Source organism: Raphanus sativus, chromosome 4 (assembly GCF_000801105.2).
Source record: "Raphanus sativus cultivar WK10039 chromosome 4, ASM80110v3, whole genome shotgun sequence".
Lineage (NCBI taxonomy): Eukaryota > Viridiplantae > Streptophyta > Magnoliopsida > Brassicales > Brassicaceae > Raphanus > Raphanus sativus.
The window spans coordinates 7111715-7124552 of NC_079514.1; the positions used below are offsets into that span (position 1 = coordinate 7111715).

The following is a 12838-nucleotide window of genomic DNA, read 5'->3' on the forward strand; positions in this document are numbered from 1 at the left end:
TCTACATATTAATTAATTAATATGCCCCTATAGTTCAAACATTGTGCTATATATATCAAACTCTTCACAGCCATTCAACACTCTACCACCTTTGTCTTCTCTTAATCATTCTCCTAGTTTAATTACTCACTTATCACTTTTGATTTCTTATATAGCTACTCTCTGATTTAAAGTCAGAGCACCTTTTTCTCCAGCCAGTGTCTTTGACCCGTCGCAGTTATATTGCCCTCAAGTTCAAATTCCAGTCTATTACTCTTCGTTATTTCCAACTTTTTTCCTTAATTTTGTGTCTATTGTTTTTCTCAATATTAAAAAGGGGAACTTGGGGTCATTGGGTTGATATTTTTAAATTGTAATCATACGTTTTCTTTCGGACAATGATCTTGTCACAAAAAGAATGCAATCAACGTGAGTTGCAATCTTTTCTTAAGAACAAATCAAGTGTCGAGAAAAGTTTCTATTTCTGGATTTTCAAAATATTGAGTAGATTTGATCGCTAAATCTCTCCTGTCACAAGCAACAAGTGTGAAGCATGCAAATGGGAAGTTCTTGTTTACCTCCTGGATTTAGATTTCATCCAACTGATGAAGAGCTCATAGGCTATTACTTGAGTAGAAAAGTCGAAGGTCTCGAGATTGAACTTGAAGTCATTCCTGTTATCGATTTATACAAATTCGATCCTTGGGAGTTACCAGGTAATTTAAATAAAACACATGTTTAAATTAATATAATTCATAAATTTATATCCAACTGTTTTAATTGTTATCTTTGTTGTTTTAGATAAATCGTTTCTACCCAATAGAGATATGGAATGGTTCTTTTTCTGTCCAAGAGACAAAAAATATCCAAATGGTTCTCGAACCAATAGGGCTACAAAAGCCGGTTATTGGAAAGCAACTGGCAAAGACCGGAAAATCACTTGTAAATCATCGGGTGCTATAACAGGATACCGTAAAACACTAGTTTTCTATGAAGGTCGTGCCCCATTGGGTAATAGAACAAGCTGGTTTATGCATGAATATCGCCTTTGCGACGATGATTTTTCTCAAAAATCACCAAATTTTAAGGTAAGAAATTTATAATATGTTTCAATATCTTTATTCCTTTAATTTAATGGAAAGTAACCTAAGAATAATATATACATATATGTTGGAATTTCAGGGAGCTTTTGTGTTATGTCGTGTAGTCAAGAAGAACGGACTTAAGACCAAAAATTTGAAAAACAAAAACGAACAAGCTATTGGTTCAGGTTGCTCTAGCCTTGCGACCTCTCCATGTCGAGATGAAACGACTCAGTTTCAACCTTTCAAGCCTTCTTTAACTACAAACGAATCTTCTAGCATTTGGATTTCTCCTGATTACATCCTTGATTCCTCCAAGGTACGAACTATTATCTAAACCAAAACAGTTTTGTATACACAAACACTTGTCTAATTTGGTCTTGTGAAATTTAAATATAGGATTATCCTCAAATTCAAGAGGGTGCTGCTGAATACCTTCCCAACTACCATTTTCCAGTCAATGGGGCGAACCACCAGATGGGATTTCCAGAGAGTTCTCATTTGAACATTGATCAATCAGTGCAAACCGGTTACTGGCCAAATTATGAATACGACCAAACCGGTTCATTCGATTACTCAAACCTTTCCTAGGTAGAAGGAAATGTGTGGGTCTCTTCAGGACAAAAACGCCTTTTAATGTTGGAGTCCTCGAAGAAGATAAAATTGGTTTGTCACAAATTTGGAGTCTTTTGCACTTTATTTTTAGAATACAATTATATATTGTTTTTTTTCCTTTTTGGTTTTGATTTTACTTATTGATATATTGCATGCTGTGGAATGGCTTTTATATTCCTAATTTGTAATATGATAGTCTTATTTTACGTTTCGATATATTTGCAAAGAGATTAATGATATATCTCCCAATCATTAATTGAACATAACTTATAACCTTTACACCCACTTTGGTACGGTACTCACTTGTATAAGAAAACCAAGACATTCGGGACCATTTCATACTTCATACATAGTTTTTGAAAATCCATAAAGGAGGTTTGGAAGAAAAAATAAAGATTACGACGATTCAACAAACAAAAAGATACGATGCAAAATTCAAAACTGCAAATGTAAAAAGGGGCAAATGTGACGCAGAGAATTGTTTAAAGATGTATGAAAGCCTAAAAGTTTGCAATTTGTCACTTGTTGGAGTGCTTTAGCTATTTTTTTTCTCACGACCATTTTCTATCATTATTTCTTTTAAAATGTACAAGAATACGTTTAGTTTGCACTTTTTATCATTTTGATTTTAAGGACTCGATCACTTTTAGAGATTAGTATAGTTTTTGATAAGATTACTATACTTTTACTTCACATCAAATTTCCCTATTATGATTACTGACTCCACAATTTTGAAGGATTTATTGCTTTTTATCACTCGAAACTAACAGAAAAAACTAAAAGAAGGAAGAATTAGAAAAATGTTAGAGAAATTAATATTAACAATTTTTTTTATCTTATGAAGTGCTCTCTTTATAATACAATGTGAGTCTCAGAAAAGATATCACATTTTCTAGACTTCTAGTGTCTCCATCCTTCCTATGAATCCTATTTACGGACTTTACATGTCTACAAATACCACCTTTAATTTGAACAAATCATAAATCAAGTTTTCTCACAGGTTTCATATATCTTCCAAATTTCTGTTATATCTTACAGAGATAACGAAGTCAAAATATAAAAAATCACGTGGTGTTTGTATTAAAAACTACTCAGCTTCCTTTTCTTGATGAAGTGATGATCCATCAGTTTTGAACAAACAAGAAATTTGCCAAGCTTTAGATGAAGAAACAAAAAATGAATAAGTATGGGAAAAGACTGTGAATCTTAGGAGGTTTATTATTAGATAGCATCAAGTACAGTTACTTTATGAATAATATTTTATGATTTGTGACTTTATGTTCAAGATTTAAGAATTTTTGGGTTTTGAAAGTGTAATCGTTTTTCATCTTTACTGAGTTTTTTTTAACGACATTTATTATTAAGTTAAATAGTATATGGGCGAATACAAAAATTCACCAACCATATCGGTGGAATTGTAAACTATAACATTTGACTGCTCTTCCATTGTGCGCTTTGATAAAACATCAGCAGCCATGTTTCTTTCTCTATTGACACCCCTAATGAACATTCCGACAGTAGTGACATCCAATGACGAATATCATGTAGTAAGTTGCCCTACTGTACATGTTCAATTTCCACGTATTGATTGTACGATCAAGTTCTTTTCATCTTTAGTGAGTTTTTTTTTTAATCAACAACTAGATTCTGACCCGCGCGGGTGGTTTTTTAATTTTTATATTGTTCAATTTTTTCACAAATAATTGATAGTATATATTTTACCATTTACCAATATTTAATAGATGTTTAATATGATTTTTGTAGTTTATATGCATCAATTTTATTAATTGTTTTTTTGTTGTCATTTGTTTTGGTTCGTTATATAAATATATATAATATTATTTGTGAAATGATTTTTCGTATATATATACTATTATTTGCGAAATAATTTTTCGCATTCGAACTCTCACGTTAAAAGTTAAAGCGGCTAATATCGTTTATACTCTTAATGAATAAAATCATGAATTTTATTTTTTTATTAGATAAATGATTAAAATTAATAATAATAAAAATTATCTAAAGTCTAAAATATATATTTTAAAATAAAAATATAATTCATATATATATACATATTGTGTTGTTATCTGAATATAAAAAATAAAAATTAAGTTGTCCAAAAAAAATTAAAAATTAAAAAACCGAAAACATAACTTAATATTAATCAAGTAAAATTCTTAGCTTTATATAACCGAAAATAGAATAATTGATGATTTGTAAGACTTATTTCTATATAATGAATACAGTGTACAAATAAATTTACAAAAAATATAGTTTGTAAGAACTTTCAGATAAAACACAAATAAAAGCTTATCAATAAAATTCTCTATCTTCACATTCTTGTTGGTAGACTTTGACACAGACCCCTTCTTGAGCACTGCACTGATGTGACTTCAGCTTAATACCAAACCACCACCACCATCGCTTGTGTGCAAGCTTCTAAAGAGAGCTTCTAGCAATCTAACAACCTGCAAAGATTCTCTCTTTTTGTTTCCATTAACCACGTATGATGCATTAAGTAAATGTCTATTGCACGATATAGTCCATCATCTAAAAATCTGGTGTATTCAGGAAAAGAAGCAGCTAAAGTTTGGAACTTTGGAAGCTTGAGATTTACATCAGGTGCAACTTCAGAAAGATACCCATCGATTAGCTTTGCAACCGCTGTCCTTGGTGTTGACTGCGGTAATCTGATTATATTCCATCATATATTATAGAACAGGGAGAGCCAACGTCAACAGACGTAATCTAATCCGTACTAAGAAAATGATCCAAGATCTTCTGCACAGAGTCAACATCGTATATATTCTCTATTGTATGAAAAAAGCTAGGCATTAGAAGATCTTCTAGTGCCGCCTGGTCAAGCTGCGTCCCTATCCCCTTCTTTGGATGCTTCTGAATTTCTTCTTTCCTTTTTTTGATCAGAAAAAAAAGAAATTCTTCTTTCCATGACTCCACTTCTAGAGAGCAAAGGAAACTTGTGAAGATGGAAATACACTTCTCCAACTTCAACTTCAAGGACAATATCACTTGGAAGTCCAGTGTGCAAAACCTGCAAATAGCAAAAAAAATGAAAAGAACAAAGTCAGACAAAGGAAAAAGGTTTGGCTGAGAAATGCAGAGACCAAAGGTATCAGATTTAACAATGAAAATTATGAAGAATCAAAAAAAAAAAAAAACTCAGAGAGATAAAAGTGAATATACCAAGCTTGGCCTTTTCTTTGGAAAGCATCAGATTTGGATCCCAGCTTCATGCAAGCCAAACTTCCTCCTTGACGAAGAAACTACAGTAGCTAAGCCTCCACCAAACTCAAAAGATTTCTCAAAAAGAGAGAGACTTTGAATCCACCCCAGATCGATAGTTACTCAAAACAGATCAATTTCACTCATAGACATTTCAACAAACACTTAAGCTTCAATCTTTTCTCCACATTCAATAAGCTCACAATTATCTTCAAGAAATTAAACCTAAAGCCTCAAAAGAATCAGACCCGATGTGAAATAAAAGAGATCCCTTTAACCAAAACCACTAAAAACTAAAGGTTTTAAATAAACTTGTCTGCAACACCAAATTCAGACGTTTTCCCCAACAAAATAATAAAAATTAAGAAAACAAAGAAGCCAAATCCTCCAGAAACCCAGCTAGAGAAGAACAGCTAAGCATTAAAGATGGTGTAGTCGTGATGTTTGGTTTAATATTTAGTTGGTTTATTTTAATATTTACGAATGGTTAGGCCAGTGGGCAATATCTCGTAATTATTTGGCAAATCTCAGGTTTAATTTAAATTTGTACTTCACTTTTAATAGATTAGATTTCATTTTTGGTGAGTTTTTCTTTCATTTTTGTAAGCCTACGGAGTAATATACTTAACTGTGAACATATCTAACAACATGGGTCCATAGCTCAGTGGTAGAGCAATTGACTGCAGATCAATAGGTCACCGGTTCGAACCCGGTTGGGCCCTTTATTTTTGAATTTTGTTTCCTTTATTTATTTATTTTTTTTTTTTTTTTTTTACTTTTCTTCCCAAGTGTTGGTATTATAAATGAATACGGTCCCATTTCAGGATTAGTGTGCGGGTTTTAGACATCGACTCTCCACCATTATAAAACGATCAACTAATTCAAAGAAGAATAACCAGAGTTTGAGAGACACAAGAGAATAACTCTGTATCTCCAAACAATGGTTGTAACCTAGACTAGAATATGTTCTCGCCAGTTGCCATAAGCTGTGTTGTTGTCTCGACAAGGTTGCGGTCTATTTGGAATCTAATGTCAAGGCATAAGTTTGATGATATAGATCATCATAATGATCATCATCAAAGATGGATAAACCGAATTATACCGAACCAAATCGAACCACATAATCGATTCTTTATACCGATCGGATGAATAAGTCTCCATCTTTTCAAATATTACACCTTAGAAAAAAAAACTTATTCCGCGGCGCCGACACTGATCACTATATTCGCAGGTTTTTTGCACCGGACATCGTCAGCCGTCGGATCACGCGCGTGATCATACTCCTTAAAACATGCGATCCTTCCCAACTCCTCCACTTCCTCTATTACATTATCAAGCCTCGCCACCATCTCCACCAGCAACGACACAAACGCCGCGAACGGCAAAGCCTCCGAGAACTCGAGGCTCGTCAACACCGCTATTTTGCTCATCTGCGGCCGTAACATCTTCCTCTCTCCAGCTCCCGCCGCCGCCGACGTCTCGGACCTATTATTGTTCTTGAACGATCTCCTGTACTCCATCAAAGCTGACGTGTCCGTCCTGAAGCTAGACAGCGAAACGGCGCCGCTTTGGCCTTGACGTGAACCGGTCTCCGCGGCTTTACTCGAAACGTCGTTTGCACGGTTGCGTTGTGAAACGGCGTTTTGGTGTTTATTACTGTGGCGATGGAGATTGGAGCCGAGGAAGAGTTTAGGCTGAGACTTGATAGCCGAGTTAAGGTCCTGGAGTGCCACGTGGAGATGATCGGAGAGAATCTCAGGCGAACAGTGACGGTGGTTTGAGATGCTATCGGCGAGTTCCGAGAGAGCTTTGCATACTTCTCCGGCTAATCTCACACAAGGATCTTTGAAAAGAGCGCGAATAGATCTTGGAGTCTTGAAAGAAAATCAACAAAGTAATTAAAGATCATTTGATTTAATTCAACTTAACTTAAGACATGTATTTTATTAAATATAAATTATACGTACTTGGATCTCAGTTTGTAAGCAACCGTGAAGAGCAACAACAGTGTAACCAAACTGACGAAGAACAGCTCCGACTTTAACATATTGTTGACATGGGAATCTATGACATCGTCTCGTGTGTCTTGGCTCCCAGTTTGCATATAATGCCTTTATTTTATAAAATTATATATTATTTAATTTGTGGGTTTTATTTTGTTTATTCTGAATTAAAGAACTCTAAAAGACTTACAAGTGTTTCATCAATGGATTTAGAATCCAAAACAGCTTGATACCCTTCATAGATTCTGTCTTTTGAATCTGATGTTTCTTTCTCTTTCTCCTCAAAGTACTCACTCACACATGCTACGAAATAAAATAAAAATATTGAAAATGGATATGAATTATGTTATTTCTAAGATGTTTAACTAATATTACATACGTTATATGTACCTTCTATAGAGCGAGAGAGGCCTTGGAGTTTACCGACGGTGGTCTTGTGTAGATCTTCACCGGACCAAATAGGGAAAACAAGAAGGCTCATGAAAAGGCATATCCCGCAACCGATAGCTATAGTGTAGAGTCTATCATGTGCTATTTTTATCACACTGTCTACTCTATAACTCGAAACCGTTATGAGATTGAACGTCAAGAGAAATATCACAACACCATAATCGTAATTCTTCTTTATATACGGTATAAATCTTATATATGTTGCAGCCGCACCTGTAATAATTTAGAAAGAGACACACAAATTTTAGTAGTTTTATTGTTAGAACTTAATATACAGAAATGTCTCTAAATTCAAAAAGATTAGTTTAGGTTTAGAGACTATAAACTGGATAACAAATCCCATTTCATGCTTTTTATCACAGAAAATATATATCATGCATGTTCAAAGAACAGAAACTCAACTAATATATTCTTGAAATTTATACAATACTCAGACGTATACACCTACAGTTTTTTTTTTGTTTTTGACGTCACGTATACACCTAAAGTTGCTATACAATAAAAGGGTTAAATCTATAGAAAGATACATACCAATGATAAAAACAGCAGTGCCAATGAAGATAGCTCGAAGAACTTTTCCCGAATCATTAGCGACAAACTCAATGAAAAATGCCAAAGATCCCGCGATTAGTGTTCCTAATCCTCTGTTGAGCCCTTTGCACAACGTTGCACCTAAAGAATAGAAATCCATCAAATGTTATATATATGACACTAATGAAATCACTACATTAATGAATTCAAATTGTTTGTACAATAAAAGAATCATTGGCACTTGGTTACACGTACCGGCAGAGAACTCGAGAACGACGACGACGGTCATGACAGCCCAAATCGCAGTGCTCCCAATGTCTTTGAAGAGAGGCTCCATGAGATATAACAAAGAGACAAGTGTCAAGGAAATACCTACTTTAAGGGCATGTATTACCCTTCTTGGATCTTCTTTTCCGACATCCCAAAGCCTTTTCGGAATCTTCTTGATTTTATCGGAAGGTTCTAACACTTTCCACTTCTTATTTCTCAAACCTTCCTCCATCTCAGTGCTTCCTACGTGAACCTTGTTGGACATGTTGTGGGGGAGGAATCGTTCTATATTTTTCTCTCTCTCTTTCTTTTTTGTAATAGAATGTGTTGTTATTGTGCGACTCTCTATATATAGCTCTTTGTGTGTGTTCGTGTATATGTGTATATAGAGTGATGGGAATCTATGGTTTGCGTACATAGTTGTTAATACGTGTGATTGTGTTGGTTGAACTACGAGAATTTCATTTATTAGGTTTTCTATTCGTAATTTTTTTTAGTTGTCGCATGATTTTACAAAATCACGATTATATCAGGGTCTAAATTTATTTTGATGTTTTTACATTCTGATGAGAAAATAAAGTATCATTTTGCAATGGACAATTCTCTCAAATAACGATTTTTAAGTTTTTGTCACAAAAATAGTAATAAAAAATAAAATGACTAAAATAGTATTTTTGTTTTAAAATTTTTAATTTTTATTTTTTATTTTTAAAAATACGAACACATTCCTAAAACTCCATCCCTTTACCCATCAATAAAACTTATTTTGGTCATTTTCTTTATTTTGTGACAAAAACTTGGTTTTGTGCTATTATGATCTTTTTCTCTTTGGTCATTTTATTCAATTTATGGCGTAATGATTTTTTTTCTTTTAACGATCATTGTTTGTAGTAAAATACAAAAAAAAACTCTATTCAACACTCATAATCACTATAAAACCCTCCTGGTGTTAATTACCTTTAATAGGTAGATAAATAATATTCTCCTGTGGCAAGTTATGAAAGATTAGATTGATGGGTTTCACATGACTTGCAAATATTGATGTTGATATTAATTGAAGTACCTTTTCTATTTTATTCACAAGATCGAAAATAAGAAGTCAAAAGTTACTGAAAAAGATGCTAAACTAACATACGTTCCATAATAGTACTAAATTACTAATTATAATATATGAGATCCAATTATTTGTCTTAGATATTAACATTTTCACTGTATAATAATATGCATGTGTCATCAAATGAAAACTAATATTGTTAAAAAAGATCGTTCAAATAACTAGATCCTTTGTTACAAATGAACGTTGTTATCTTAGACTAAATACAAAAGTATGACATACACATTTTAGTTACATTAATTAGTCGAACATAATAAATCATACTACTAGTCGTTTCTATCACATTGATTATGTATTTGAGGAGTGAGAATTAATCATCACTTTGTATTAGGTCAAAAAGAGATTAAATAAGTTATTGATCATATGACCAAGAACACATGAACACAAACTCAAATTGTATTATGATAAACCATAAACAATACAAGGTTTCATTAGGAAACATAACTGTGATAAATATAATACAGTCTAAATCATATAAAACTTTTTCTTATTAAAAAAGAAGTCATTAACAAGTTATCAATATCTCAACTAAAGTTGACATTTTGGATCCTTGAAAGCCGTACCAACATTGACACATAGCATATGTATACCTTCTTATTGCACGGGGACAACTAATTTTACAAATTGGGTTTTAGCACATCACGCAAACTAAATGCCACGTTAATATTTAAATACGAAACCGCCATTTAAAATTCATAATATCTAAGTTATTGATATCTGATCAAAATTAACTTCCGACTGCGAACAAGAAAAAAATAAGTACCACATGAGAGGATTATAGTTAACAAATTTGTGGACTACACAATTTGATATTTCATTTTCTTTTAGTTGTGAAGTTGATTCGCTGTGTTTCAACGTCTATTTGGCAAAGATAGATTTAAATTTTATATTTTCTGGAAAAAGATTTAAATTTATATAAAATAACTAAGTTCGAAATAAACTGAAAACATGAAGCGGTAATAATGTTCTTACTGCTTCGGCTTGGAGAAATATTGTTTAAGTAATCGTATATTCACGAAATGTAACGTCTCTTACCGTATTCTTCCACCAAAAAGGAAAAAAAGAACGTGAACAGTATTAATGATCACACGGGTTGCGACTTGTGAGTTGATACACAACTCATTAAAATGGATTTGTTGGATATACAGTTATGAATTCACCGTCCAAAGAAAATTGTATTTTTTTCTTCTATGTGGCTGATTAGCTAACCTGATTAGAACATGTTTCAATTTTCTTTAATGAAACAAGGTTTTTGATTCCACATATTGTGAGCTTCTAATGATCCACACTCCGATTAGCGCCGTAGTCGATCAACCAACTGCATTGATTCTATTATTTAAATACGTTCATTGTCGCAAAATACAAGAAAATCAAGATGGGTGATGAGTTGTGTACATGTTTACAAAAGGTTTTCACCCAAAAAATGTTTACAAAAGGTTGATTTACAAATGGACATCTTCTATTTTCTTGATCAACTTGATTTTGCTACTGTGGATATTTTCTACACTGAGTTTGTAATCACGTATTATTCAAATTGTAAGATATTTATAGAATTTTTAAAGATATTTTGGTATTTATAAATTAACTTCATTTTTATCAAAAATTATGACTACTTGTATATTACAGATTTTCTGATAACTGGTTGATTTTTTTTTTTGTTTATTTTTGATGATAATTTTTTAAAATGTGTTTTAGTTCTTTTGTTTTTACCCAAAACATCAAACATCGTGTAATTTATCAAAATGACCAATAAATATTTAAAAGTATACGATTCTCTTTGTAGTGTTGTGTCATGTGTGTCAAGGTGAGATCTTTGTATGCAAACTTAACAGCTGTTTCTTTACTTTAGGGTGTTGTGTTGTTACGCTTATGAGATTCCAGATTTCTCGTGTGTTTGTCCATGTCGCTCATGTGGGTTCTCTCCTCGTGTCAGAAGAAAAGATAGTTGAAGAAAATGAAATTACCAACAAAAAGAAACTTTGGTTCATGTTTAGTAAGCCAAAATAGATTTGATTATACCATGTATATAAACACAAAGATGTATAATACATATTACAAAATCCAAAAGATGCAAAATTAAGTGTAAACACACACCCCAAAATCAGTTGTTTCTGTCTAATTATAAAATTAGTCTTGTTTTGCTCAAGAATCAGAAACAAAATTTCATCTCAGAATCTAATTAATACTCTATCGCTTGATGCCAAGTTTTGAAATACTGATGAAACAAAAGAAACCTGTCCTAACTTCTATGTTCCAAATCTGTTCATACTATAAGTTATCTTCCTTGATGTTCACTTAAGACACAACTATTCTTCTTACATTTGCAGGTTTTATTTCACATTTCACTTCGAGTCATGGCATAGTCTTAATAAGTTTTTTTTTTTTTTTGTAACTTTAGTCTTAATAAGTTAGGATCATCTTTCTGCGTTTGTGCGTTGTCTCCCTCTTCCATAAACTCAATCGCGAGTCTCCATCTTCATCTAACCTTTAGCCGTATTGTATACCACCTTAGTCCCTGATTCAAAAGAGTAGAAAACTATAACATAGTATAGGAAATAAAAACAAATATACAAGAGGAAGATAATGCAATCTCTAAACTAAGTAAACTCCCCTACTAATCCAGTGACCTAAACGTCTTCACAATGGAAATCAATAATTCAGGTAGCTGGAGGGATAACACCAAATCAGGATTGGGTTTAAAATGTTAAAAACCTTCTTGTTTTTTTTTTAATTTTTTGACAAACACCTTCTGTTAGAAGTATATATATAATTTTTTATTGATACTACATTAGGAGTGATTGGTTGAGATTTATCTCCTTACTTTAGTTTTATTTATTTTTAAATTGTAATTTTATTTTTATTAATTAAAGTCTACATCAAATTTCTATAATTTTTTACTAATCGTGTTTTAGCTTTATTTTTAAAGCTACATCAAAAGAAATTAAAGCAATTTATTTTTTTATGTGTTTTAGGTAAGAAACTTAAAGTTTTTTTTATAGCCTGTAAAATAAAAAATTATCTACAATACCAAATAAATTAGATAATCATAACTAAAAACATCTATAAATATTTAATTTAATTTTGGGTGTTTTTAAAATTAATGAAATATTTTAAATAACATAATTATTATTTAAATATCACATTTTTAAATAACATTAAACTTTTATAATTTATAAAAAAAGTATTAATATAAATTATTTAATAGATAAAAGTTAATTATTTTACATATACTTTTTTTAAACATCTATTGCTTATAACTAACAGTTACAACAAATTTAACTATAACAAAAGTATCTGCAAAAAAAAATCTATAGTAACAACTTTACAGATACAACTAATTTACCTACAACTAAATTTTTACGGCTAAAATTTTAAAATCACAGTCGAACCAATCATCACCATTATCTTTATCGGTTAATATGTCTTTTTTATCTTTACTATTTAATTACCATTTAGAATTTTTATGATATTTGGCTTTGGAAAGATTTCGATTCTATCGTTTTTTCTCCAGATTTTATTTATTTGTAGTTTAGGTGTGTGATATACATTTTCAA

General features: G+C 31.8%; 2 protein-coding genes and 1 non-coding gene across 3 annotated transcripts; 2 read left to right on the forward strand and 1 right to left on the reverse strand.

Moving 5' to 3' along the window:
* The first annotated feature begins 95 nt into the window (after positions 1–95).
* On the forward strand, positions 96–1940 carry LOC108835828 (NAC domain-containing protein 71-like). The gene is made up of 4 exons (XM_018609051.2): positions 96–695; positions 781–1067; positions 1162–1380; positions 1461–1940. Exons 1-4 carry the CDS (start codon positions 533–535, stop codon positions 1650–1652), a joined length of 861 nt encoding a protein of 286 aa, XP_018464553.2. The 5' UTR covers positions 96–532; the 3' UTR covers positions 1653–1940.
* A 3626-nt stretch (positions 1941–5566) lies between these two features.
* On the forward strand, positions 5567–5638 carry TRNAC-GCA (transfer RNA cysteine (anticodon GCA)). The gene has a single exon. It is a non-coding gene; the product is annotated as a tRNA-Cys (tRNA).
* Positions 5639–6012: 374 nt separating this feature from the next.
* LOC108831904 (aluminum-activated malate transporter 12) lies at positions 6013–8492 on the reverse strand. The gene is made up of 6 exons (XM_018605405.2): positions 8156–8492; positions 7901–8041; positions 7310–7582; positions 7110–7222; positions 6884–7027; positions 6013–6790 (listed from the first exon to the last, which is right to left on the reverse strand). The coding sequence occupies exons 1-6, from the start codon at positions 8433–8435 to the stop codon at positions 6110–6112; spliced, it is 1632 nt and encodes a 543-aa protein (XP_018460907.1). The 5' UTR covers positions 8436–8492; the 3' UTR covers positions 6013–6109.
* Between the last annotated feature and the right edge of the window lie 4346 nt (positions 8493–12838).

What these genes read in the sequence shown, in the direction of transcription:
- LOC108831904 (XM_018605405.2), bottom strand. Translation starts at nt 8,435, where the DNA reads ATGTCCAACAAGGTTCACGTAGGAAGCACTGAGATGGAGGAAGGTTTG. An exon ending in CACTGCTGTTTTTATCATTG is followed by an intron (nt 7,583 to 7,900) that starts GTATGTATCTTT and finishes AAATTATTACAG; the next exon opens with GTGCGGCTGCAACATATATA. An exon ending in CCTCTCTCGCTCTATAGAAG is followed by an intron (nt 7,223 to 7,309) that starts GTACATATAACG and finishes TTTATTTCGTAG; the next exon opens with CATGTGTGAGTGAGTACTTT.
- LOC108835828 (XM_018609051.2), top strand. Translation starts at nt 533, where the DNA reads ATGCAAATGGGAAGTTCTTGTTTACCTCCTGGATTTAGATTTCATCCA. An exon ending in CGATCCTTGGGAGTTACCAG is followed by an intron (nt 696 to 780) that starts GTAATTTAAATA and finishes TTGTTGTTTTAG; the next exon opens with ATAAATCGTTTCTACCCAAT. An exon ending in AAAAATCACCAAATTTTAAG is followed by an intron (nt 1,068 to 1,161) that starts GTAAGAAATTTA and finishes TTGGAATTTCAG; the next exon opens with GGAGCTTTTGTGTTATGTCG.